Source organism: Cotesia glomerata, linkage group LG2 (genome assembly GCF_020080835.1).
Source record: "Cotesia glomerata isolate CgM1 linkage group LG2, MPM_Cglom_v2.3, whole genome shotgun sequence".
Taxonomy (NCBI): Eukaryota; Metazoa; Arthropoda; class Insecta; order Hymenoptera; family Braconidae; genus Cotesia; species Cotesia glomerata.
Genome location: NC_058159.1, coordinates 29,985,998 through 30,013,591, shown reverse-complemented (window position 1 = coordinate 30,013,591; position 27,594 = coordinate 29,985,998). Strand labels below are relative to the sequence as shown.

The following is a 27,594-nucleotide window of genomic DNA, read 5'->3' as shown; positions in this document are numbered from 1 at the left end:
CGGGAGTAATCGTTGGTACATCCAAAATGGGGTGACATCCGGACGTCCACGTAAAATTTTTTTCAAAACGTTTTTTTTTTTCAAAATAGCAACATGAAATGATTTTAGAAAGTAAAAGATGGTTTAATTTAAGTGTTTTTTTGGTGTACATCTACTTATATCATTGTATAAGTGTAATATGGTTGTGATAGAGGCATTTAAAGATCACAAAATTGCTTGAACTTGACGAGTCGAGTATAAAGCACAACCTCACGCGCTTCGCGCTATGAGGCGTGCAATAGGTCATTTAACATAGTAATGACATACTAGATCTCACACCTACTCTTGTTTTAATAAATTTCGTAATGAAAAAATAATGAGAAAGCTTTAAAAAACTCATTGTAAAAAAAAAAAATTGCGAAAATTATTGAAAAAATAAAAATAAGTTGAGGGTACTTAGTTATAAAAATAATCGAGTTTGAAAAATCTAAATTTAAAAAACTAGTCAGCCATACCAAATGTGGGTTATGTTGACGGCAACGTCGCAAATGGTGGGTCACGCGGGAAATTTAAAGCTTCAATGAAATAGGTTAAAAGAAATATCAAATAGGCCAAGAAAAGTATTATAAAATTGTTATTATTTATTATAAAACATAACATAATTAAATAATAAATATTTTAATGCTTTAATATTTCAATATTTTTAGCAGCATTACTTGTAAACATAATACACACGTACACATCACAAACACGAATAGAGCAGTCAACGCATGCGCAACCGCGATATAGTATATTACACACCTAGGGAAGTAAAATAAGAAATGTCTCAGATCACATGTAATTGTTGGCCGAGGCGAAGCCGAGGTCAACAAACATGTGATCTGAGGCTTTCTTATTTACTTCCCGTGGAGTGTATACTATTTTTTTGCTCGACGAAGGCAGGAAGCGGCAACTTCGCTTAGCGCAGCGGGCCGAAAGTTGACGCTTTCTGCCCGTCGAGCAAAAAAAATTTATTGCGTTGCCAAACTTTTTAAAAAATATTAAAAATTAAAAAACTTATTATTTTATTCAAATTTAAAATAAATCATCAATTATTTGATAATAATATAGTTATTTAATGCATAAAAGATTATTTCGGTAAGCTAAGTGTCATTAAATCACTAGTAAAAACTTGTTAAGTTTTCTGAAAGTACAGTCTCGAACAAAATGAATCCTTCTCAAGTCACGTACTATAGTATAGCTATATATATGCATTGTGAAATGAAACTCAGTGAACGGAATGTTCGTTTTATACTTCCTTAACGTGGACTAGCAGAGAGGTAAGTGTATACAAAATACATACCAGCAATGACTAAACAAAGAAATGTTGTGAGCGAGCCATTAGCACTCTATCCCTAATCATTAACCTCTCGACGTCGGCGTTTGCCCAACCTGTATAAATATAGCTTCATCAAGCTTATATTTACCAAAAGATGCATCAGAGGTTGAGTCCTTCCGGGGAGTGTGCGAATGTGCCAGTGGAAATAATCTCTAAATGATTGTGATGATAGCAAAAAATGAAATAAATAAAATAAAAAATTATAATACTTACAGAAGATGACCGTAGAACCGGACGACAACATTTATGGCCGGCGAGTCGTAAGATCGGGACTCGTTTCAGTCAGAAGCCCATAATTTTTTAGTATATAGTTTTTTTAGAGCAGTACATGGGTGTAATGCTATAAAAATTACAAGGAGACGTGTCGTGGATACCGATGTCTTGACATCGAGGAAATGCCAATGAGGATTACTTATACAGAGTAGTATATGGTATATACTACGATTATATACATTTAAGTATTGTGTTACGCGATAAAAAGCTGTAAAAATAACATTATCTGAGTCAGAGATTCTAATCGCAGCATTTACCAGCTGGATTTAAGTGAGTAGACTTAACTGTGTCGTGTTGGTAGCATAGTAGCTGGATGTTACTTGCAAAGCCACAAAAACTGTGTCTAGTCTCCTCTACAAGGGAGAAGAAACAGAAGAGGCAAAAGAGTATCCCAAGAATGACATTGCTGGCAAAAAGCACCACATAGGTCCGGTATCTTAGAATCAGAACCGAAGCGAACACGTGTGCGAGTATGTGGTTAAGATTCTAGGAGGTGAAACTCTGTTCTCAACTTAACAGAAGCATAAACGATAATATTGCACGCCTCATAAGCGAAGCGGATGAGGTTGTGCTCTAAACTCGCCTTAAAAAAATCCCCTGTTTAAAAATATTCATTAAAAAGAAGTGAAAATTATGAAATTCGAATTCTTTTCAATAATTTCAATTCTTTTGTTTGTATATATAGATATAATGTTAATAGTTAACAAATCATTTATTAGAGACCACTTTTTAGTATTAAACAAATATTTCTTAGTATTTAAAATTATTTGTTTGTATTTAATAAATCTGATATTCATTTATTAAATAATAATTAATCTTTTTAAATACTAAGAAATATTTGTTAAGGACTAAAAATTCGTCTCTAATAAATGATTTGTTAAATATTAACAAATATTTTTAACTACACTGATAGAAGGATTTCTTAACATTTAAGAAGATTTCTTCGTATTTAAGAAATCATTTCTTAAACATCATTTCTTAGTATTTAAAAAATATTTCTTTGTATTTAAGAAATATTTCTTAAATACTAAGAAATATATATATTTTTTAAATACTACGAAATATTTCTTAAATATTAAGAAATATTTTTTAAATACTAAAAAATGATGTTTAAGAAATGATTTCTTAAATACAAAGAAATCTTCTTAATTAAGAAATCCTTCTATCAGTGTATAAACAAATCCTTCTATCAGTGCGCTTTTCAATTCTTTTCAATTAGTATTTTTAGCCAGAATCAAGCGATTTCTTTAACTAAAATTGTCTCTTTATTTTCTATCGGACTTGTAGAACAATATTTACGCATAATTGTCATGGAAAAACACTATTTTCAATACTTATGACATTTTGCTTTTTAAATAAATAAAAAAAATTATTCCGTAGACATCCGGCTGGCAAATGTATCTATGGAAACTGGCGTGGTCACGATAATTGCCGAAAAACTTAATAATTGATCAAGTCCATTTTTTTATACGCTTCAGTATGATCTAAAACTGAGTCCTTTCGAAGATCACGGTCTAATTCAATGTAGTTTATTTATAATTAGGAATAAACTAAAAATCTACTAATCGTTTGTAGATATATATGTATGTAAAAAAGATATTTAAGTTTGGATAATAAATTAAGTATGTTAAATTATGAGAATTGCAACGTTTCGCTGATTTATTTCAGCTTCATCAAGAAAATCTTGTGGTTAGTATTCTCATCTAGTTTTTACAAAGTCAATAGATGTAATTGAGTAAAACAGCATATTCATAATCTCAAACATTTTTTTAAATTACAATATTAACAACTTATTTAGATTTCTCTCAAATAGGGTAGAAGTACCGGTTTTGGCCATCTTAGGGCCATTTTTGGCCACTTGATATTTTAGTGAATTTGTGAAAAATTTAACTATTTAAGTAGAATTTTTATAGAATTTATGAATTAGTACATTTATACGAATTTAATTCATGAAGTCTTTTGCGCTTATAGGGATATTTATACAGTAATTTGAAAATAAAGTGGCCAAAAAAGGTACAATGGCCACAAACGGTACTTCTACCCTACCATTCGAATTAATAAATTAATAAGATAAAATAAAATTCAACAGCGTCTATCTGTCGAGTGTGTTTACAACTATTGACTTGGTAAAAACTAAACTTTGTAAGATTTGCCTGAGGAAGCTGAAATAAATCAGCAAAACGTTGCAACTCTCATAATTTAACGTCATTTATTGTCCAGTTTCCGAAATTAAGTTATTTAAATATGTAAATAAGGATCGTTTACAATACATACGTAGTATCTGTGCTTTTCTGCACTGATAGAAGGATTGATTTGTACCAAAAAGTATTTTTTAATAATTAAAAATCATTTATTAAAGACCACTTTTTAGTATTAAACAAATACTTCTTAGTATTCAAAAAGATTTGTTTGTATTTAATAAATCTTAATATTCATTTATTAAATATTAATAAATCTTTTTAAATACTAAGAAATATTTATTAAAGACTAAAAAGTGGTCTCTAATAAATGATTTGTTAAATATTAACAAATATTTTCAACTATTAACAAACCCTTCTATCAGTGTGGGTGAATCGCGCGAAAGATTTAAAAGTATTTTTTGTATTTTATTTTAATGAATTTTATTGTGAAAAATGAGATTATGTTGCGTGGACTTTTGGATTTTCCAAACTTTTTAAAAATGTTCTCCACTTCTTTTTATTGGTCTTGATGTTGGTCATCATGAGCCTTGTCGTGTAATGGGTAAATAACACATTTACCGTTACTGTTTTAAGCTGTTGATGCTAAAGTCCAGGCCGAATGCCTCCGAGTGTCCAATTTTCTTATCAAAGTATCGCATCGCCCCGGAAGACGTCGACAGACGCTCGATCCCCGTAGATCCTTGACAGTAACTCGGAATCGAAAGATCCGAATAACGATTCACGTCTTATTAAATGGTACTTTTATTTAAAAGCTGGATGAGTTAAAGGGAAAGAGACCCAGAAAGTCTCAAAGAGAAAAAGAGAGAGAAAAATAAAAGTCCGTTGGCTTGCTTTGGATGGGAACGCACATTAGCTTGATGTGTGACGCAAGAAAGTCACAGAACGCCGGATGAGAAAGCGGGTGAACAAGAATGATGATGCTTGTATTTATGTGTGTACCCATATTGCGCGAATAAAACACCGGATGAATGAATGAACACCAGCGTCAACGGCCAAATGGAAAAGAATTTAAAAAAACCACGTCATAAAACTTTTATCCGACTGCTCGTTAAAATCCCGAGGGGTTTAAGTGTAAGTAGTTAAAACAGAGCCATACCGTCGCTAATCCTTGATCCTTCTACCAGACAACCGCAGAAACTCTGCGGGAACAATTTAAATCCTGGTACTGGGTAACCAAAGTCGTATTTGTCTGAGAAGAAGAAGAAATGAGAAGAAATAACAAAACAATTTTTAGGTTGGTCACGTTCTGGGTATAATACGGCTCTAAAATAAAACATTTACCTCTTATCTGGTACTGGTAGAACTAAACCCTTGAAGCGCAAACTCCCGTCATAACATTACGTCGATTGGCGCCTTGTACTCGGCTCTTTTACGATCTTCTTGGGTGTACTGTTTATAAAATTCTTCTGGTTACTCTCACTTGTAACTACGATTGATATGACGTTAAATAAACAAGTCAATGCACATAATAACAATAGTTGATACAAATCAAAAATATTCAAAATTTTTAAAGTTATCGAATCAGGTTTCACTTATACCGAAATTAAATGACATTAATAAAATTAGCTACTTGATTGTTTTTTAGTTTTTTTTTTTTAACAAATAAATTTGTGGTAAATGTTTACAAGTGGGGTCAACTATTTTCATTTTCATTTTTTTGAACGAAATTTCTATTTGATTTTATTGATATATTTTTTTTTGAAAAATACGTAAAAACATGAATTAAAAAAAAAAGTAGATTATCACGATTTTAACAAATTTTCAAAAAAATTTATAAATTTTTTAGAAAAATGTGATATTTAACTTGTGAACTATTGAAATTTTTAAAAATATAAGCTCACCCTGACATTACACTCATCAAGACCTTTATTTTGAGTACCCACATCAGTTTTTCATATATTTATATATATTATATATATATGTATTTATGGAAAATATATGAAAATGCATGTGGGTACTCAAATGAAAGCTCTTGATGAGTGTAACATCGGGATGAGCTCATATCTTTAAAAACGTCAATATTTAAGAAAGTACAGTGCAATTTAACATAATTAAGAAACGACCTTGTATCTTAAGAACTATTGACATTTTTACAGATATAAGCTCATTCCCATGTTACACTCATTAAGACCTTTCATTTGAGTACCCACATCAATTTTTCATATATTTATATATATTATATATATGTATGTATGAAAAATATATCAAAGTGCATGTGGGTACTCAAATGAAAGCTCTTGATGAGTGTAACATCGGGGTGAGCTTATATCTTTGAACTCTTCGTTTTTTTATTTACTTTTCAAAAAAAAAAAATATATCAAAAAAAGATAAAATAGAAATTTTACCCATAAACATGAGAGCTAAAATTTTTTCCAACTTTTGAAGGTAAAAAAGCTATCGAAATCTTTATTTTTTTCTTTCACGACATTTGTTATCATTCGCCAAAAATAATTTTGACCCCACTTGTAAATAATTACCAAATTTGTTCCAAAAAATTGCATTTATAATTTTTTAAAATTTCTACATTTCAATTTTTTTGCCATAATTTGTTGCAAAAATAATCAAATATCTGTTAAATTAATTTCCATTAAAATAAAAAATTTTCTACCTGCTATTTCTTCACCAGAAGTCGAGCCTGAAAATAACAAATATTATTTTATAAGTTTTTTTTTTTAACAATAAGTAAACATAAACGCTTATACAGCTATTGAGTCATTGAAGTAATCTTATTCTTACAATAGAAATCCTCTGAGGTTATTTTCCAGATACTCTGCTGACGTGTGAAAAAACCCACCTAGCATCCATTTTTCAGGATTATAAATTTTGACAGCCAATGTCGTTCTGTAAAAAATATAAAGACGTATTTGGGGGACAAAGCGACGCAACAAATCATTTAGACGTCCTCTGGAGACGTAGAAATGATGTATAAATAGAAAAGTGGAGATTAAGGCCGAAACTAGCCCCTGAAGCTAATGTAAACTCGAGGCAAGTGGAGTGTAAGTATTAATCGAGATTAAGATTAAAAACCCGTAAACTACAGGGTGGCTTTTAGTTTAGCACTTGAATTTTAATCTACGGGCAGAACATTAGTCTAGGTATTATATACAAAAGATAAAGTTAAGATCCCAAAACTCTACACTTATTTATATTTTTATTTAAAATAATCATACTTGGATGATAAGACCCGCTTAATATTATTTCTGATGTGTGGTCGTTTAAATTTAATGTAAATAAAAACATAAAAATTTCTAGATAAAAACAGAAATTTGCTTGTTAAGTATATGTTGTAATTATATGTATGATTGCAGATTAACAACGTCCAGATGAGGTGAGTGACACGTGGAAGTTAAGTATCTTGTTCTTGTGACACCGCGTTGTGAAAAGTGGAGGCCAAAATAAAATCCACTGAAGACAAGTCCGTTTTAATTTAAATAAATAAATTTAAAAGGTTGTTTTAGCAGGACTAGTTTGGCTCACACACTAACACGTGTCTGTCTTCTTAATCTTCTTGGTCTTGCTCTAAAATACAGATGAGAGAGCTCTTCCGTAAGCTCCGCGGCCAAAGATGGTCACGAATGGCTGGACTGGTGAGCGTTTACGCTCAGGCTAAGATTGATAAAGATAATGACCCGGGTTCTCGTATCCACCAAGTAACGGTAGAAACAAAAGTGCTCCCTCGCCATTACATCTCACACATCTGTAAAATAATATATTTATATATTATATATATGTTTGCTTAATGCGAACCCGGGAGGTGAGGATAAGCCAGACGATGGCTAAAATTAACAAGTCAGAAACTAAAAAAGTAATGAAAATTAAATTATGATTAGAATTTAGGCTGCATTCGAAAATGCTCTACCTCTATATGCATAATTAAGGAATTACCTTGTATCTTGTGAATTATTGACATTTTTGATGATATAAACTCATGTCAATGTTACACTCATCAAGACCTTTCATTTAAGTACCCACATCAATTTTTCATATATTTTATATATTTATATATTCCACAAATACCATATATATAAAATATATGAAAAATGCCATGTGGGTACTCAAATAAAAGGTCTCGATGAGTGTAACATCGAGATAAGCTTATATCTTTAAAAATGTCAATAATTAAAAAATAACCTTGTATCTCGTGAGCTATTGACATTTGTAAAGATATAAGCTCATCCCGATGTTACACTCGTCAGGACCTTTCATTTGAGTACCCACATCAATTTTTTATATATTTATATATATATATATGTATATATGAAAAATATATCAAAAATGCATGTGGGTACTCAAATGAAAGCTTTTGATGAGTGTAATATCAGGATGAGCTTATATCTTAAAAAATGTCAATAATTAAGAAAGTACAGTGCAGTTTAACATAAATAAGAAATTACATTGTATCTTCAGAACTATTGACATTTTTAAAGATATAAGCCCATCCCGACATTACACTGATAAAGACCTTTCATTTGAGTACCCACATCAATTTTTCATATATTTATTTATATTATATATATATGTATATATGAAAAATATATGAAAATGCATGTGGGTACTCAAATGAAAGCTCTTGATGAGTGTAAAATCGGAATGAGCTTATATCTTTAGAAATGTCAATAGTTAAAAAAGTACAGTGCAATTTAACAAAATTCATTATTTAATAAAGCAAAATTTTATTTATTTATAGTTTACAAGTCACGGCAGTCACATGGTGACTGCAAGGTTGCTAATTATTATTGATTAAAAAAATTTAAAATTGTAAAATATCTGCTAATTTTAGTGTTATAAAAAAGCAAATTTTAAGATGACACTGTCCCCAGATAATCGTGAGCAACGTCAAAGCCTCTGGGGACAATAATTCTCTGGTGGAATTCAGTCACTACGATTGGTGTCAACCTGAATCGAGAGCGCCTCTAGCAGTGGCTCGAATTTCTCGATAGCCTTCACTCGTACAAGTCTCCAATAATGTAAGTGCATTTTAAATCCATCGCTCTTAAATAATAACCATAAATATATTATATTATATTATATTTATTAAAATAATCCATAAAATGTCCGGGTGAATTTACGACAAATCCGTTTAATAAACCGGTTGGGCTGTCCTCGTGATCCCAGTAATCAGTAAATTGTATTATATATTACTAGAGTAGAGTAGAAATTTATAATTTTTAATATAAAATATAATACAATATAATACATAAATATCATGGAGTGTAGTGTCCAACCACGCACTAAATTTCCATAAAACCGATTAAATAAAAACGTACAAGTTGAGCTGCCGGAGAGAAGAGATTCAGATTTAATTCAGATTGAAGCTTAAGCAGCCAGTACATACCAGGCGGCGTTTACTCTTCGTCAATCGGCCATTAATATTTATTATTTCTATTTTTCCTTTGTCCGGTTGATCTTAAGTTGAGCGTTGGACGTTGACTCACCACCAATCTTGGGCTGCTACATCGATGCACAGTTTTGTTGCTATGGGTGGAAAGAAGTAACCTTCGGTGTGTCGCACGCGCGCGTCTGATTTATCGGTTCAACTTGTGTATACCATCCACATCGGCTTTCGAATCTCGATCGCTTCTTCTTCTTCTTATTTGTATTCTTTTTCTGCTTATTTTCTCTACACTACACATATATACATATAATACAGGAATATATTCAACCGCTGTCCTTAGGATGCGCTGCATTCTTATTCATTTATTTCTGGGCTTGGGAGCTTCTACGATCGCTGATGTTATTCCTCCAGTTAAGTTACTCCTGGAGAAGTCGGTTGGAACAAAATAATTCCAATTATTTGCTTGCTCAAGATCTTGAGCTTGGAGCCTTCAGCTCCAAGCTTTCTAGAAAAACTACACTGAAAAAATTTAACTTAAACCAAGAAAATAATTTTGAAGAGTTTCATTGTCTTGAATCAAGACAAAAAATTCTTTGAAATTTTTTTAAACCAAGAAAATATTCTTAGTTTAAGAATTTTTTTACTCAAATCAAGAAGAAGTTCTGGTGCTTTTTCAAGGTTTCATATCATTCTCACTGATAGTCAATTTATTATAATAAGTCTTTAGGTTGCATTCGAAAATTCTCCATCTCTAGATACATAATTAAGAAATTACCTTTATCTTGAGAACTATTGACATTTTTAAAGATATAAGCTCATCCCGATGTTACACTCTTCAAAAGTTTTCATTTGAGTACCCACATCAATTTTTCATATATTTTATATATATATATATATATATATATATATATATATGTATATATATATATATATATATATATGTATATATGAAAAATATATCAAAATGCATGTGGGTACTCAAATGAAAGCTCTTGATGAGTGTAACATCGGGATGAGCTTATATCTTTAAAAATGTCAATAGTTAAGAATGTACAGTGCAATTTAACATAATTAAGAAATGACCTTGTATCCTGAGAACTATTGACATTTTTAAAGATATAAGCTTATCCCGATGTTTCACTCATCTAGACCTTTCATTTGAGTACCCACATCAATTTTTCATATATTTTATATATTTATATATTCCACAAATACTATATATATAAAATATATGAAAAATGCCATGTGGATATTCAAATGAAAGCTCTTGATGAGTATAACATCGAGATGAGCTTATATCTTTAAAAATGTCAATAGTTAAGAAAGTACAATGCAATTTAACAAAAGTCATTATTTAATAAAGCAAAATTTCATTTATTTATAGCAAGTGACTACAAGGTTGCTAGTTAATTTTAATATTTTATTTATTATCATATGAAGAAATCTCGTATGTATTTTAGAATAATTAATTCTAAAAAATTTTATTTTTCAACAGGTTATGGGCCAAGGCTTATTTTTAAAGTATACGACGTTTAACTCCTCTATCTTATTCAAAGAAGAAAGGAAAAAAATTCTTTTAACAATCGGAGGGTAAACCGAATTCTACGTAGAAGAGGACAAGTATAATAATAATAATAATTATGGTTATTGTCATTATTATACTTCGCAACAGTGCGTATGAAAAGATAAAAATTCATTAATATATACCATATATTTGTTAAAAATATAGCAAATAATTGGCTTACATTGATAATTTAATATTACTTATATTTCTTCTTAGCTTTAAAAAATGTTTAACATGAAGTAGATGATTATGCAGCGACCGGTTGAGCGTATATATTTTTTGCAAGCATTGAAATACGCATATACCCTAGACGGCTCGAGACCTTCAGAGTATCCAGTCCACGAGGAAGCTACCAGACCTTTTAAGGTCGCATAAAAGGGGTTGCGGGCAGGGTTTCTTGGAAAATGGTCACCGTGCTTGGCATTGCGCGTTTCTTTGGGCATCAACTGATCAGCCGAAGATGGAGGAAAGAGCAGAAGAAACGAATCATCGACCGGTTCGGCTCTTGCTCTTGGAGACACACTGTTCAGTCCAACTGGACCTCTTTCTCTGTCAAAAAATCCAAAAAAAGTCAGTCAAATACCTCAAACTTATTTCACGCTTTATTATACTTATTGACTTTCCATTTTTTTTCATACTTACTTAACTCAGCTGTGGAATTTACTGTTGATTTATTAAAACAGTTGCATTGCGCTTTTTATTAATCGGCATTTACTCTTTTGTTTTTCACAAATATAGTTGCGACAGAGCTGAAAAGATCAACTGAAAACGGAGCGGTGACACGACCCTCGGTGGCGAAGAAGATAAATAAATATAATGAGTGCCCAGGAAGCTGGTAGCAGTAAAGACAAATCAAAAGCACCGCCAAAAACTCGAAATTACGGGGAAGTTAAAGAGAATCCTCTGGATACTCGCTTATCCAAAGGCGAGAACAGTCAGATCGGCGGTTGCGATTCTCCTCAGGTAATACATGTATCGCTCTTTTTAATCTTTTATCTTTACACGACTCTCATCTGGAAATTTCTTCAGTGGCTTTAATCTTTACAATGACATTCCATCTGCTGTTCGTTACAATTTATAATTCTTATTTATATTATTAAGAGAACAAGAAAATTTTGTGTCTAGGATAGTCATATGATAAAATCGGTTTTTTACTGAAATTTAGTGTCATTGCAAATTTCTTGACTTTAATTAAAAAATGAGCTTGTATCTTGTGAATTATTGACATTTGTTAAGATATAACCTCATCACGATGTTACACTCATCGAGACCTTTCATTTTAGTACCCACATCAATTTTTCATATATTTATATATATTACATATATGTATATATGAAAAATATATGAAAATGCATGTGGGTACTCAAATGAAAGCTCTTGATGAGTGTAATGTAACATCGGGATGAGTTTATATCTTTAAAAATGTCAATAGTTAAGAAAGTTCAGTGCAATTTAACATAATTATGAAATGACCTTGTATCTTGAGAACTATTGACATTTTTAAAGATATAAGCTCATCACGATGTTACACTCATCGAGAAATTTCATTTGAGTACCCACATCAATTTTTCATATATTTATATATATATTACATATATGTATCTATGATAAATATATCAAAAATACATGTGGATACTCAAATGAAAGCTAGTGATGAGTGTAACATCTAGATGAGCTTATATCTTTAAAAACGTCAATAGTTAAGAAAATACCGTGCAATTTAACGTAATTAAGAAACGACCTAGTATTTTGAGAACTATTGACATTTTTTAAGATATAAGCTCATCCCGGTCTTACACTCATCGAGACCTTTCATTTGAGTACCCACATCAATTTTTCATATATTTATATATATTACATATATGTATATATGATAAATATATCAAAAATACATGTGGATACTCAAATGAAAGCTCTTGATGAGTGTAACATCGGGATGAGCTTATACCTTAAAAAATGTCAATAGTTATGAAAGTACAGTGCAATTTAACATAATTAAGAAATGAGCTTGTATCTTGTGAAGTATTGACATTTTTTAAAGATATAAGTTCACTCCGACATTTCACTCATCGAGACCTTTCATTTCAGTACCCATATCAATTTTTCATACATTTATATATATTATATATTATATATATATATATATATATATATATATATATATATATATATATATATATATATATATATATATATATATATATATATATATGTATATATGAAAAATATATGAAAATGCATGTGGGTACTCAAATGAAAGGTATCGATGAGTGTAACATCGGGATGAGCTTATATCTTAAAAAATGGCAATAGTTAAAAAAGTACAGTGCAATTCTACAAAAGTCATTATTTAATAAAGCAAAAATATTAAATAATACATTGAAGAAATATTGAAAATTAATAAAATAGAAGAAAAATTTTGAAGTTAAAAATTGAAAAAATGTCAACAGTCACAATTTTTTTGTCAATGATCCATCCATTGACTTTTTTTACCTTTAGCTTAATTTTTTTTTTACCAATAATAACTTTATATTTTAGTTATGACACTTAAACAAAAAAAAAAGTAGGAGGATGCTTGGTATCAAAGACCCCCGACTAAACTCCATTTCTTCTTTCCTTTTTTTATCTTCGCTGGCATGGGTACTTAATTTTTTTCCAATCTCCCACGCAAGTGTCTTCGTGTACAAGTATGGCGCTTAATTCCGTAATAACCACATTAATCAGCGTCCGTGTGACTATAAACAACTTATTCGAGAATAAGTACATGTTAATTTATCCGGTAAGTAGGTTGCCGGGCCATAGGAGCCATAGGAGCTATAGGAGCCATAGGACGGTAGAATATAACGCATATACCCTCCATGCCCTTCCCCTCGTGTTTATTTTTGCTCATAAAACTACATGAAGCTACCAAGTTTCCCACAGAAACTCCGTCATAGTCACACGTCTCCCAGACTTTCAGGCGTCGTAGATCGCGTGCATAACCTATTCAATTAATACATACATGTATAAGTTTAGCTCTTTTCATACGCACTGTTGCGAAGTATAATAATGACAATAACCATAATTATTATCATAACTATATTTACCCTCTTCTACGTAGAATTCGGTTTACCCTCCAATTGTTTGTGAAAAAAATTTTTTCCTTTCTTCTTTTCAATGAAATAGAAGATTTTGATGGAGTATACTTTGAAGAGAAGCCTTGGCCCATAACCTGTTGAAAAATAAAATAAAATTAATTATTTTAAAATATATATTAGATTTCTTAATGTAATAAATAAATTAACTTTGTAAAAAAGTAACTTTTTAAATGGCCTATTTAAATAATCATCTTCAAATATTGTTAATTATTTTTTAATATTTTTTATAGACAGAAAAAAAATTAACTTTAATCAAGTAAATAATTTTGAACAACTTCTTCTTGATTTAAGAAAAAAAATTCTTAAATTAAAAATTTCTTCTTGGTTTAAAAAAATTTTAATTCAAAAATTTTTTGTCTTGATTCAAAACAATACAAATAAAAAATTATTTTTTTGTTTCAAAATTTTTTCTCTTAATTCAATTTAATTTTTTTTCTGTGTAGAACCTGATGAGTTATCAAATCCGGCCTTTAAAAATTTATTTACGATCTCGTAGACATAGCAGGCGAACATAAAAAAGTTTCGCTAGAGTAAACTGTTAAAAAAATTTTTTTCCTTTCTTCTTTAAATAAAATAGAGGAATTAAACGGCGTATACTTTAAAGATAAGCCTTGGCCCATAACCTGTTGAAAAATAAAATTCATTATTTTAAAATATTTATTAGATTTCTTAATATAATAAATAAAATATTAATATTAATTATAGTATAAATATTAAAATAAATAAAATAACTTTGAATAAAGTAACTTTTTAAATGGCATATTTAAATAATCATCTTCAGGTATAGTGTTGTTAATTATTTTTAAATATTTTTTATATACAGAACAATAATTAACTTGAATCAAGTAATTAATTTTGAAGAAATTCTTCTTGATTTAAGTAAAAAAAATTCTTGGTTTAAAAAAATTCTAATTTAAGAATTTTTGGTCTTGATTCAAATTAAATTTTTTTAAAAATTTTTTCTTGGTTTAAAAAAATTTAAATTCAAAAATTTTTTGTCTTGATTCAAGACAATGCAAATAAAAAATTATTTTTTTGTTTCAAAATTTTTTCTCTTAATTCAATTTAATTTTTTTTCTGTGTAGAACCCGATGAGTTACCAAATCCGGCCTTTAAAAATTTATTTACGATATCGTAGACATGGTAGGCAAAAGATCAAAAAGTTTCGCTAGAGTAACTACAACTACAACTCATATCTTTAAATTTAGCGAGCACCATAACCATTACCATTACATAGAAGAAATATTCCCACGATCCTCGAGGAGCGTCATATCCGACTCCTGTCGAGTGTGTCAGGGGGAGTAGCCCCTCTCGCGTGGACGACACGTGGCCAAAGTAAAGCCCTTCCAGCGACCCTCGACTTTGCGTTTTTAAGGGCACCTCTTCTCTTGTATTAGCCATTTTCCATCGCTATCACACGCACTAGTTCATTTTCGGAGGCCATTATTTATCATTCATCTGATATGTCATTTCCATGCGGGCGTCAATGGATTCTATTGAAATGATTCATCGATCCTCAATTAAACTCCCCGTTTATTCGAATGATGTTTGTTCTCATCCATTTAATCTCGCCGGCTGGGTATTGATCATGAAAGTTATTCCAGGGACAGGAACATTACTTCACCAGGTACTATCCACTAGGTGGATAATGAAAGGCGCATACCGCTTTTACCAATGCTTTTCCGCTAATCATAGTGTACCTGGTCGGTGTATGGTGTATCTCGTATCGTGTATGTATGCCTCGTTATGCTGCAACGGCTTCTAAAGGAGGAGGTTGCACCAGCTAGATACGTCTTACGTCTGTCAGATCCACGATCCACGCACGCAGTCGTACCCACGGTACTTGGTGTATAGTAATGTAAAATTCAACCGAGACATTACGGTACAATCCGTACCACCAAGAAGTCTATGACCGTGTAACGTTTCCTCGGTTCAAGGCTTGTTTGTATTTTGTTTTGTTTGAGAAAATTCCAGTAAATCTTCCTTTCTATTTGCTGGTTTCACTGACACATTGCGTGACAAATGCCAAAAGGGCGTATAAAAATTTTTGTTGCCAATCATTTTTAAGGTAAATGGTGAAAAAAAATTTTCCAAAGCTAAAAAGGTGTATGTTTTAAATTATACACCCTTTTGACTTTAGAAACTTAAAAATTTTATGATTTAAAAAAAAAATTTGGTAATTTTTGAGAATTTTAAATAGAGTCAAATATAACTAAAAAAATGTTTTTACCATTTTATAAAAATGAAAAAAAAAAAAACATTTTTTTTGTTGAACATTTTGATCCTTTTTGTAGTTTTATTTTTCATATTTATTGTTATATTGCTTCATTGATGTAGCATTATTTTTATGTATTATTGTAACAAAATATATAATTTTTTTTAAAAGCCCTTTTGGCATAAGTAACTCAAAAAAAAATTTTTTTAGACACTTTCGAGTTAATTGATGAAAAATATTTTTTTGTACGCCCTTTTGGCTTTTGTCCCGCGACATTATTGATCTTGAGCTCTTTTACACTGAAAAAAAAAATTCTTGACTATACGGAAAGAACAAGATGACACTGGATATCATCCCAGATTATACTCAGTGATATCTGTGGCGAAAAAAAATTTCAGATAGTAGCTAGTATAATCTAGATTATACTGAGTGATATCTGGATTATACTCATTTTAATCTGGATTATACTAGCTACCATCTGAAAATTTTTTTCACTCAGTATAATCTGGGATGATATCCAGTGTCATTTTGTTCTTTCCGTGTAGAGAATAAATTTTCTTGGCTTAAAAAAATATTAAGGAAGATTGAAAATTTCTTGAATGAAGTTAAAGTTTCTAGAGCCAAGAAAATTTATTCTTGCTCTTAAATAAGTTTTGTTTTCCTTAAAATTTTCTTGGTGCAAGAATTTTTTTTTTTTTGTGTAGGGATCATCAAGGTTCTAGTTTGAAGTTTAAAGAAAGTTTCGAGTCCCAGATGATGTCCTGCTAAGTCCAAAAGACAGTCCAAGATCTTATCCTTCCTTAGTCTTGGGGTCGCTTTACACTTTTAGGGATTAAAGTATCCTGGATTGTAAATTAAAGGTAGTTTTTTATTATTCTTCTTGGAGCTAAAGCCTCAGGCGCCCCCGCGATTATCCTCTCTACGGGTCTAAACTTCTAGAGCTCGTTTTATAGTTTCACCACACCGCCATTATACGCCCGATGAATCAGTCTAATTTTTCAGGAATTCAGAGCGTTTAGAGGCGATTTCGGTACACAGCCCCCGCAAATTGCCTCGGGCAACGTAGTATTTTCGGGCCGTGAATCTTTCTGTTGAGATTATTTATTATTGTTATTATAAGTTGTCTTTTTGGTGCAGTTCCTCTGAGTCAGCTTGAACTGAATGGACTAGGACACGAAACGGTCATTTACGGCCAAAAATCCACGAAGAGACTCCAGTCTATTCCAGGCTATATTCGACTGCAGTTTAACAGATTACCGCGTTCCTAAAATACCAGACGTAGATTCACTGGTGCTTGACACGCAATCAAAGTTTCCTCGCAGACATACGACTGTTTGCAATTTTTTATTGAGCAATTCTGATTGTCATGCGATCATTTGAAATTACTGCAGTTTAAATAATGATATTTACTTTCGGTCTATGTATAATTAATGTTTAATCAATTATTAGATATTGTCTCCATTAATTTGTATGCTCTATACCATCAAATGTATATGATTGTATTAAGTGACCATGTCACTAGCCTAGGCTGCTGGATCTATTGTAAGGCAATAAATAAATAAATAAATAACTAAATAAATAAACTCTGAACCAGGATAAAAATAAAAAACAGTCAGTATGATGATTGATGAGTTTCTACTTATGGATTAAACTTATTCTTACTTGTATTATTTTTGTTATTGCAGCAAACGGCCAATGTTTGCCCGAAACATAAAGCTCACGAGTATTTAACCAGCCATAAAATTTTTGAGCTCAACAACTACCTGATCTCCCATTTGTTGATCGACGAGCCGGACAATCCTATCGAGTACCTGGCGGATCTTATTGAAAAGTGCCTACTATTCAAAACTGGACAAGGACCACCCCCGCTTATCTTTACAGACAGGTAAAAAATATTCGGATTATTAGTCCTGTTTTTGTAAATTAGAGTCCCGTTTTTGTAAATTTAAAAATTTATTTACTAAGCATACTCCTTCTGTAAAATCCTGCGGTTAGATTTATTATAAATTTAATATTTCATTTCTTTGTTGGTATAACTGAAAGTCTCTGATTGGCGAGGATTGACGGGAATAAAAAATAATATATAGGCACACTTCGTCAACGCCCTCGGGAAATTTCATTTTGCGGCTGACAATAGTAGCGTACAACCGCAGGCTCGTGACAAATGGAATTGAAGAAATTACTGGTACGAAAACGACGACGACACCGAGAGTCACGACTCTGTTGTCCAATAATTTGAAACTCAGCCGCCGGTCATTTTATCTTGTTGTCAATTTTCTCTCTTACTTCCTCTGCTTTGTTTCTCTTTATTTTTATTTTTTTTTGCGCGTCTCTTCTATTCATTTCATAGTCTTCCGTCTGATCGTCTCTGCGCTCGTTTCAAAGCTCGCTGCAATAAATAATTGAATATAGTATTTTATTCATTTTATCCTACGAGTTACGAGTTACCTGAACAGTTTTAGATTGAATTTAAAGTACTGCTTAAAACAATAAAATAATACTTTTGATGAGTCCTTAGAATTTCAATTGATTCCAATTTAATTTAAAAAAAAATTAATTAACCCATCAATAATTAAATTTCAAGTTAATTTTTTTTCAGTGTAAATAATAAAAAATATTTTATTAAGTATAAAATTAATTAAAAAAAAAATTTGATCTTTCATTGGAATCCGTGAATTAATTCTTGCTGGTCTCTTTGCGCTGTACGCCAACAAATTGTCTTAAAGTTTCTGTTGGACTGATGTCCTCGTTCCTTCACTTAACTTGAATTGAACATCTCCAGCAGATCGAAACTCAGCACCCTCAGATTCTTAAGTGATGTCTCAACGATAACTGAATTGGCAATTGATTCTCCGAACCCGAATCTCCTTTTGTTTGTTATCCCATTATTTATTATATTTTATTATTCTATTCTTCATTGTTTACTCTGGTACCTTTCAGACACATTGATGGAATATTCCAGAGCTTCGATCCATTACACACTGGCAGTATCACACTGGATCAGTATAATACGGCTATCAAGTTGCTTGGAATCGCAGACTATAATCAGAATCCACGGGAGTGTGTACCAGGCAAAGTAGACAAAGAAGTCTTCCATGCAGAAGTGTAAGTTTATTATCTTTCTCCACTGAGTTATAAAACCCAGATATTAAACATAAGTTTAATGTCGCAACATCTGTAATTTAACAATAATAATACCTACATACTTATTTTAAATTTATATAAATATAAATAGGAATTAAAATTTAAATAAAAAAGGCCATTCGGCAGATATATAATTATGAAATGACCTTGTATCTTGTGAACTATTGAGATTTTTAAAGATATAAGCTCACCCCGACATTACACTCGTCGAGACCTTTCATTTGAGTACCCACATCAACTTTTCATATATTTATATATAATATATATATGTATATATGAAAAATATATGAAAATGCATGTGGGTACTCAAATGAAAGCTCTTGATGAGTGTAACATCGGGATGAGCTTATATCTTAAAAAAGTCAATAATTAAGAAAGTACAGTGCAATTTAACATAATTAAGAAATGACCTTGTATCTTGAGAACTATTGACATTTTTAAAGAAATAAGCTCATCCTGACATTACACTTATCAAGGCCTTTCATTTGAGTACCCAGATAAATTTTTCATATATTTTATATATTTATATATTTCACAAATACCATATATATAAAATATATGAAAAATGCCATGTGGGTACTCAAATTAAAGGTCTCGATGAGAGTAACATCGAAATGAGTTTATATCTTAAAAAATGTCAATAATTAAGAAACGACCTGTATCTTGCGAACTATTGACATTTTTGAAGATATAAGCTCACCCCAATACTACACTCATTAAGACCTTTCATTTGAGTACCCACATCAATTTTTCATATATTTTATATATTTAGATATTTCACAAATACTACATATATATAAAATATATAAAAAATACCATGTGGGTACTCAAATGAAAGGTCTCGATGAGAGTAACATCGAAATGAGTTTATATCTTAAAAAATGTCAATAATTAAAAAACGACCTTGTATCTTGAGAACTACTGACATTTTTAAAGATATAAACTCACCCCGACATTACACTCATCAAGACCTTTCATTTGAGTCACCACATCAATTTTTCATATATTTATATATATTACATATATGTATATATGAAAAATATATCAAAAATGCATGTGGGTACTCAAACGAAAGCTCTTGATGAGTGTAACATCAGGGTGAGATTATATCTTCAAAAACGTCAATGGCTAAGAAAGTTCAGTGCAATTTAACAAAAGTCATTATTTAATAAAACAAAATTTAATTTATTTATAATTCACAAGTCTCGACAGTCACATAAAAATATAAAAATTTTAATTACATAAAAGTAAGCATGCGAACTTGTATTACAAAGTACCTTCGAGTCCTCGGCAGTTCCTTTGTAAGTTTATCAGCGCAACTCATCCTGGGAATCGTAGACTGGCCACGCGATTGAGACGACGTGATGTTGACTCTTGCGAGAAATGCTAATTGATTGAATTATTTCGCTGAGTTTTACCATCAGTTACTCTCGAGGGAACCGGGTTAGTTCTCAAGCTTTTTTTCCGTCTTCTGAAAGTAAAATACTCCCAATAAATTCATCATTCATTGGATTTAAGTCGCATAAAATAATTCACGAGTCTAATTTTGCGTGAAGGTTCCCCTTGATTTATTTCTTACCAAGAAACCTTTTTCCAATCATCATTCCAGTTTTATTATATCGTGGGAGTCTTAGCGTCAAGGATTAGCTTAGTAAAAAAATAATTATTGTAATTATCGTAGAAAATAAGATTTAGTTTAATTAAAAATTCAACCGTGGCTAGTATTAATTTACACCCATTGCAAGCTTTGAATTAATAAAAGTTAATAATCCAGATGATTTAGTGAAAAACTAAGTACAGTATACGATACAATATTTAAATTGAGAATATTATGTATCTATTCCCATCAGTACTTGGTGAACCCCCGGGCTGAGAATTCAGATCTGCGTGTCTGCCCTTGGAAATGGGTCTCCCTCGTAAAATTCAGAGGCTGCTCCAAGCCCCAAGCGCTATCAGGGTATAAACAGCAGAAGAATAAGAGGAAGGAGTAGGCAGTGTATAGCGGAATTTTTTCGTAATGGCAAGTATTCCTAAGATAAGTGCCGGCAGAGTAACAGGCCGCGGGGTAATAATTACTCATAAGTTAGTGCATATATTTTCAGGAGCAGACGCGTGCCTCCAGGCTTTGTATTTTTACTTATAAAAATATTCTGATGCTTTTATATTATATCTATGTATGCCTTTAATCATTCGTCGCTTCTTCTCGCGCTTATTTTATATCTCTTTAATTCTTCTTGCCGATTATATTACCTTCAACTCGTCCTTATTTAAGGAGCTTGATTGCTGTCAGGCAATTCAAGATTTACATTAAAGAAATTTTATTAAAATTTATATTTTAAATATTCAGTATAATAATTATCCAGAAAAAAAAATATTTACTTGAATCAAGTAAATAATTTTGAAGAATTTCATATTCTTTATTTCGGTAGAAAAATTTTTAAATTAAGAAATTTTACTTTCGAGTTAAGAGTTATCTAAATAACTTTAGATTGAATTTAAAGTACTCTGTAAATTAATAAAATAATATTTTTAATGAGTAATTTATTTTAATAATTAAAAACAAAAATTTCAATAATCAAATATTACAATTGTTAGACTTATGAAGAGCTTTCATTTGAGTACCCACATGCATTTTGATATATTTTTCATATATATAAATATATAATATATAAATATATATGAAAAATTGATGTGGGTATTCAAATGAAAGGTCTCGATGAGTGTAATGTCGGGATGAGCTTATATCTTTAAAAATGTCAATAGTTCATGAGATACAGGGTCAGTTCTTAATTATGTTAAATTGCACTGTACTTTGTTAACTATTGACGTTTTTAAAGATATAAGCTCATCACGATGTTACACTCATCAAGAGCTTTCATTTGAGTACCCACATCAATTTTTCATATATTTTATATATTTATATATTTTATAAATACCATATATATAAAATATATAAAAAATGCCATGTGGGTACTTGAATGAAAGGTCTCGATGAGTGTAACATCAAAATGAGTTTATATCTTAAAAAATGTCAATAATTAAGAAATGACCTTGTATCTTGTGAACTATTAACATTTTTAAAGATATAAGCTCATCCCGAAGGTACACTCATCAAGAGCTTTTATTTGAGTACCCACATGCATTTTCATATATTTTTCACATATACATATATATAATATATATAAATATATGAAAAATTTATGTGGGTACTCAAATGAAAGGTCTCGATGAATTTAATGTCAAGGTGAGCTTATATCTTTAAAAATTTCGATAGTTTTCAAGATACAAGGTCGTTTCTTTATTATGTTAAATTGGACTGTACTTTCTTAACTATTGACATTTTTAAAGATATAAGCTCATTTCAATGTTACACTCATCAAGAGCTTTTATTTAAGTACCCACATGCATTTCGATATATTTTTCATATATTTATATATATGTATATATGAAAAATATATCAAAAATACATGTGGGTACTCAAATGAAAGGTCTCGACGAGTGTAACATCGGGACGAACTTATATTTTTAAAAATGTCAATATTTTACAAGATACAAGGTAATTTCTTAATAATGTATCTAGAGTTAGATCATTTTCTATTGCAGCCTAAATACTTATAATAAATCGACTATCGGTGAAAATGATATGAAACCTTGAAGGCACTAATTCATAAAAATAAAATCAAAAGAAATTTCGTTCAAAAAAATGAAAATTAAAATGGTTGACCCCACTTGTAAATATTTACCAATTATTTTCTTAGTTTATTAAATTTTATTTAATTCAAAATTTTTTTATCTTGATTCAAGACAATGAAACTCTTCAAAACTATTTTCTTGATTAAAGATAATTTTTTTTTTCAGTGTACAAAAATTTTACTACCTTATCGTGTTGAAAAACCATAACTGAATTTTTTTAAGCATCTCTTAATCGAAAAATAATTTTTTTCTTCCAATAAGTATCGTGGATCTGAATCTTTAATGATTCTGTCGAAATATTTTTCTGTGAAGCTATCTAAATTTTTTTTGTCGACTCCTAAATACTTATTTAACGACTGGAAGCTCTTTAATATAAAGTACTTTGCTCATATCCTGTCTCACCTTGTACCTGAAACCGAACATAAAATTTATTATTTAATATCGCGTGTTAGGCAGATAAGATGAGATTCGTTATTTTAACGCACCTAAAAAACAGCAACACCGAAGTCATTTAGTAGTACATAACACGAGCAGATACAGAGATGAGACAAGATGAGATGAGCGAGTGGACCAATTGGTTTTTGAAGAGCCCTTGTGTATAAGCGGCGCGTGCTTGTACGTAATTTAGTCCAATTGTCCTGCGCTCGCATCCCGTTCAGTCTTAGTACGTCGACGTTTAAGTTTTATTTTATCTTCGGGCCTTCTGTTCATGTGTATAGAAATTTCACATACACTCTCGATATATATATTCGACTCAAACTTTAACTTGTGGTTAATAGATGTATGAACGCACGTTCAAGTTGTCTCGCCAATGACGTCAGTCGTCTTTAGGTCAAATAAAATTCATCAACGGCCAGACGACTAAATACATATATTCTCTATTATTATATATTTGTACACTGAGATAAAAAATTTATTTAAAAATAAAATGAGCAATTTTTTAAGAAGAAATTAATTTTAAATAATTTTATTTTTTAGCTAAAGTAATAAAAACTTTTTTTACAGTAATTTTTTAAATAAATATAATTTTTCTTTATAAAATAATGAATTTTGTAAAATTGCACTGTACTTTCTTAAATATTGACGTTTTTAAAGATATAAGCTCATCCTGATGTTACACTCATCAAGAGCTTTTATTCGCGTACCCACATACATTTTCATATATTTTTCATATTTACATTTATGTAATATATATAAATATATGAAAAAATTGATGTGGGTACTCAAATGAAAGGTCTTGATGAATGTAACATCGGGATGAGCTTATATTTTTGAAAATGTTGATAGTTCACTAGATACAATGTAATTTCTCAATTACGTTAAATTGCACTGTACTTTCTTTACTATTGACATTTTTAAAGATATAAGCTCATCCCGATGTTACACTTATCAAGAGCTTTCATTTGAGTACCCACATGCGTTTTTGATATATTTTTCATATATACATATATATGATATATATAAATATATAAAATATATGAAAAATTGATATGGGTACTCAAATGAAAGGTCTTCATGAGTGTTACATTGGGATGAGCTTATATCTTTGAAAATGTCAATAGTTCACAAGATATAATGTAATTTCTTAATTATGTTAAATTGCACTGTACTTTCTTAACTATTGACATTTTTAAAGATATAAGCTCATCTCGATGTTACACTTATCAAGAGCTTTTCATTGAGTACCCACATGGCATTTTTCATATATTTTATATATATGGTATTTGTGAAATATATAAATATATAAAATATATGAAACATTGATGTGGGTATTCAAATGAAAGGTCTCGATGAGTGTAACATCGGGATGAGCTTATTTCTTTAAAAATGTCAATAGTTCACGAGATTAAAGGTCATTTCTTAATGATGAATCTTGAGATATTTTCGAATGCAGCCTAAATATTTATTATCATAAATTGACTAATACACTGGCCACAAAATTTTACTTATTCTCTTAATAATAGATTACTCATTTTTTTATAACAAATTTTTTTTTCTAGTGTATTATAATTTATATATACTCACAAAGTTTAATATGATTAATTTCAATATTTATCTTTCTAGAAAAAAATGTATGATCAACGGATTAGAAGAAATAATCGGTAAAAATAGCAAGTAACTCCGTAAATTAATCACCAATGTTTTTGAAACATTCATCCTAAAACAGAAACCAAAGAAGGTGATTAGAGCTGAACTGCATCAGCTGTTAGTGTCATCGGATACACTGCTCAAAATGATACACATAATAAAAAATAAATAACAATCTGTACGAAGAATTTACTTGCAACTAGCAATGTATGGACTTTAAATGAAAAAATGTTATTTCTTCTTAACATTTATTTTTTCTACGCATAACTCAGTTTTTTTTTCAAAGTAAATATGCTAATGGTAAGAAATCTACATTAATTTGTCACGGTTCATTTGGAATAATCAGGTATTTTTTTTTTATTTACCTTTAAACTTTCCCAACCGTTGGTTTTTGTCATTGAAATTAGAATTGTAATATCTTGAGTTGTAGTGTAGGTATGTCCTTAGCATAACTAGAAAGTTATATACAATATGAGTAGTTTACGGAGTAGATACGGAGAATAACATTAGTGGCCTCCCAAATACACAGCCGAAATTTCGCAGAGAAGACGGAGCAGTCACTGCGGGTGGCGCGCCCACCTAGATTATTTATGTTATGATAATTTGTCAGCCGCTCCTTGCTCCGAAGCTCAAGACTACGCAAAATTATCATATGGGAAACTTTTATTTTAGTTTATAAACACATAAGTAGCAAGTTTACTCAAAAATACATACCAACTTGTAGTAATGTACTATTAACTTTTTACTACAGGCCTAGTCGAGTAACGTTATATTACATTAAGCAACGATGATCATATAGAACCGTACAGGTTGCCTCTAGGCAACTTTTTACTTAGTTTTTTGCTTTGGAATTCTCAGATCAACTTCTAATTGTCCTAGATTTAATTTTGCTTCAAGAAGTATATGGATTATATACTTAATTTAGAAAATTGTAATCTCTTTATAATCCATACGATTTTATAGTATAAATAAATAGTATTTACAATTTCATACTATTATTTCTTCTTTTAAATTAAATTTTTCCATTGAAATTTTTTTTCTGTTTAAACAATCTCATTTCTTCTTGATTAAAAAAAAAAACTAACAATATATTGACAAGATTGCAGTCACCATGTGACTGCTGTGACTTGTAAACTATAAATAAATAAAATTCTGCTTTATTAAATAATGAATTTTGTTAAATTGCACTGTATTTTTTTAACTATTGGCATTTTTTAAAATATAAGCTCATTTTAATATTACACTCATCAAGACCTTTCGTTTGAGTACCCACAAGGTATTTTGATAAATTTTTCATTGTACATATATATAATATATATAAATATATCAAAAATTGATGTAGGTACTCAAATGAAAGGTCTCGATAAGAGTAACGTCGGGATGACCTTATATCTTTAAAAATGTCAATATTTCACAAAATATTTATTAAAATGCACTGTACTTTCTTAATGATTGACATATTTAAAGTTATAAGCTCATCTTGATGTTACACTCCTCAAGAGCTTTCATTTGAGTACCCACATGACATATTGATATATTTTTCGTATATACATATATATAATATATATAAATATATGAAAAATTGATGTGGGTATTCAAATGAAAGGTCTTGATAATTGTAATGCCGGGGTGAGCTTATATCTTTAAAAATGTCAATACTTCACAAGATACAAGGTCATTTCTTAATTTTGATAAATTGCACTGTACTTTCTTAACTATTGACATTTTTAAAGATATAAGCTCATCCCGATGTTACACTCATCAAGAGCTTTCATTTGAGTACCTACATGCATTTTAATATATTTTTCATATATACATATATATAATATATATAATATATATAAATATATGAAAAATTGATGTAGGTACTCAAATGAAAGGTCTCGATGAGTGTAACATCAGGATGAGTTTATATCTTTAAAAATGTCAATAGTTCACAAGATACAAGGTAATTTCTTAATTATGTTAAATTGCACTGTACTTTCTTAAATATTGATATTTTTAAAGAAATAAGTTCATCCCGATGTTACACTCATCAAGAGCTTTCATTTGAGTACCCACATGCATTTTGATATATTTTTTATAAATACATATATATAATATATATATAAATATATGAAAAATTGATGTGGGTACTCAAATGAAAGGTCTTGATGAGAGTAACATCAGAATGAGCTTATATCTTTAAAAATGTCAATAGTTTACAAGACATAAGGTCATTTCTTAATTATGAATCTAGAGATAGAGCATTTTTAAATGCAGCCTAAATATGAAATCTTGAAAAGGCACAAATTTAAGTCAAGACCTTTGCAATGACACTAAATTTCACTAAAAAAACCGATTTTATCATATGATTATCCTGGAAACAAAATTTTTCTTATTCTCTTAATAATATATATTATTCCTTCTCTTAAATAAAATTTTTCCATTGAAATTTCTTCTCTATTTAACCAACCTCATTTCTTCTTTATCTAAATAACAAACAAATCTAAAACATATAAAACAATGAACAAGTGTGATTTAACTCTAAGAAAATTTCCGAACAATTAAAAAAAGTCAATTTAAGTCAAATGAAGAGCTGCCTTGT

At 30.1% G+C, this 27,594-nt stretch overlaps 1 protein-coding gene across 3 annotated transcripts; it reads left to right on the top strand.

Moving 5' to 3' along the window:
• The first annotated feature begins 1,117 nt into the window (after positions 1-1,117).
• Positions 1,118-25,402, top strand: LOC123258408. Of its 3 annotated transcripts, XM_044718395.1 has the most exons (10): positions 1,118-1,617; positions 1,678-1,788; positions 7,140-7,620; positions 8,652-8,798; positions 10,662-10,837; positions 10,947-11,300; positions 11,469-11,693; positions 17,768-17,967; positions 19,023-19,187; positions 24,984-25,402. In XM_044718395.1, the coding sequence occupies exons 7-10, from the start codon at positions 11,547-11,549 to the stop codon at positions 25,036-25,038; spliced, it is 567 nt and encodes a 188-aa protein (XP_044574330.1). In that variant the 5' UTR covers positions 1,118-1,617; positions 1,678-1,788; positions 7,140-7,620; positions 8,652-8,798; positions 10,662-10,837; positions 10,947-11,300; positions 11,469-11,546; the 3' UTR covers positions 25,039-25,402. The 3 variants fall into 3 exon arrangements, with proteins under 3 accessions (XP_044574330.1, XP_044574329.1, XP_044574331.1); XM_044718394.1 differs by lacking the exons at positions 1,118-1,617; positions 1,678-1,788 and having other exon boundaries at positions 7,140-7,159; positions 7,362-7,620; XM_044718396.1 differs by lacking the exons at positions 1,118-1,617; positions 1,678-1,788; positions 7,140-7,620; positions 8,652-8,798; positions 10,662-10,837 and having other exon boundaries at positions 10,892-11,300.
• The last annotated feature ends 2,192 nt before the right edge of the window (positions 25,403-27,594 follow it).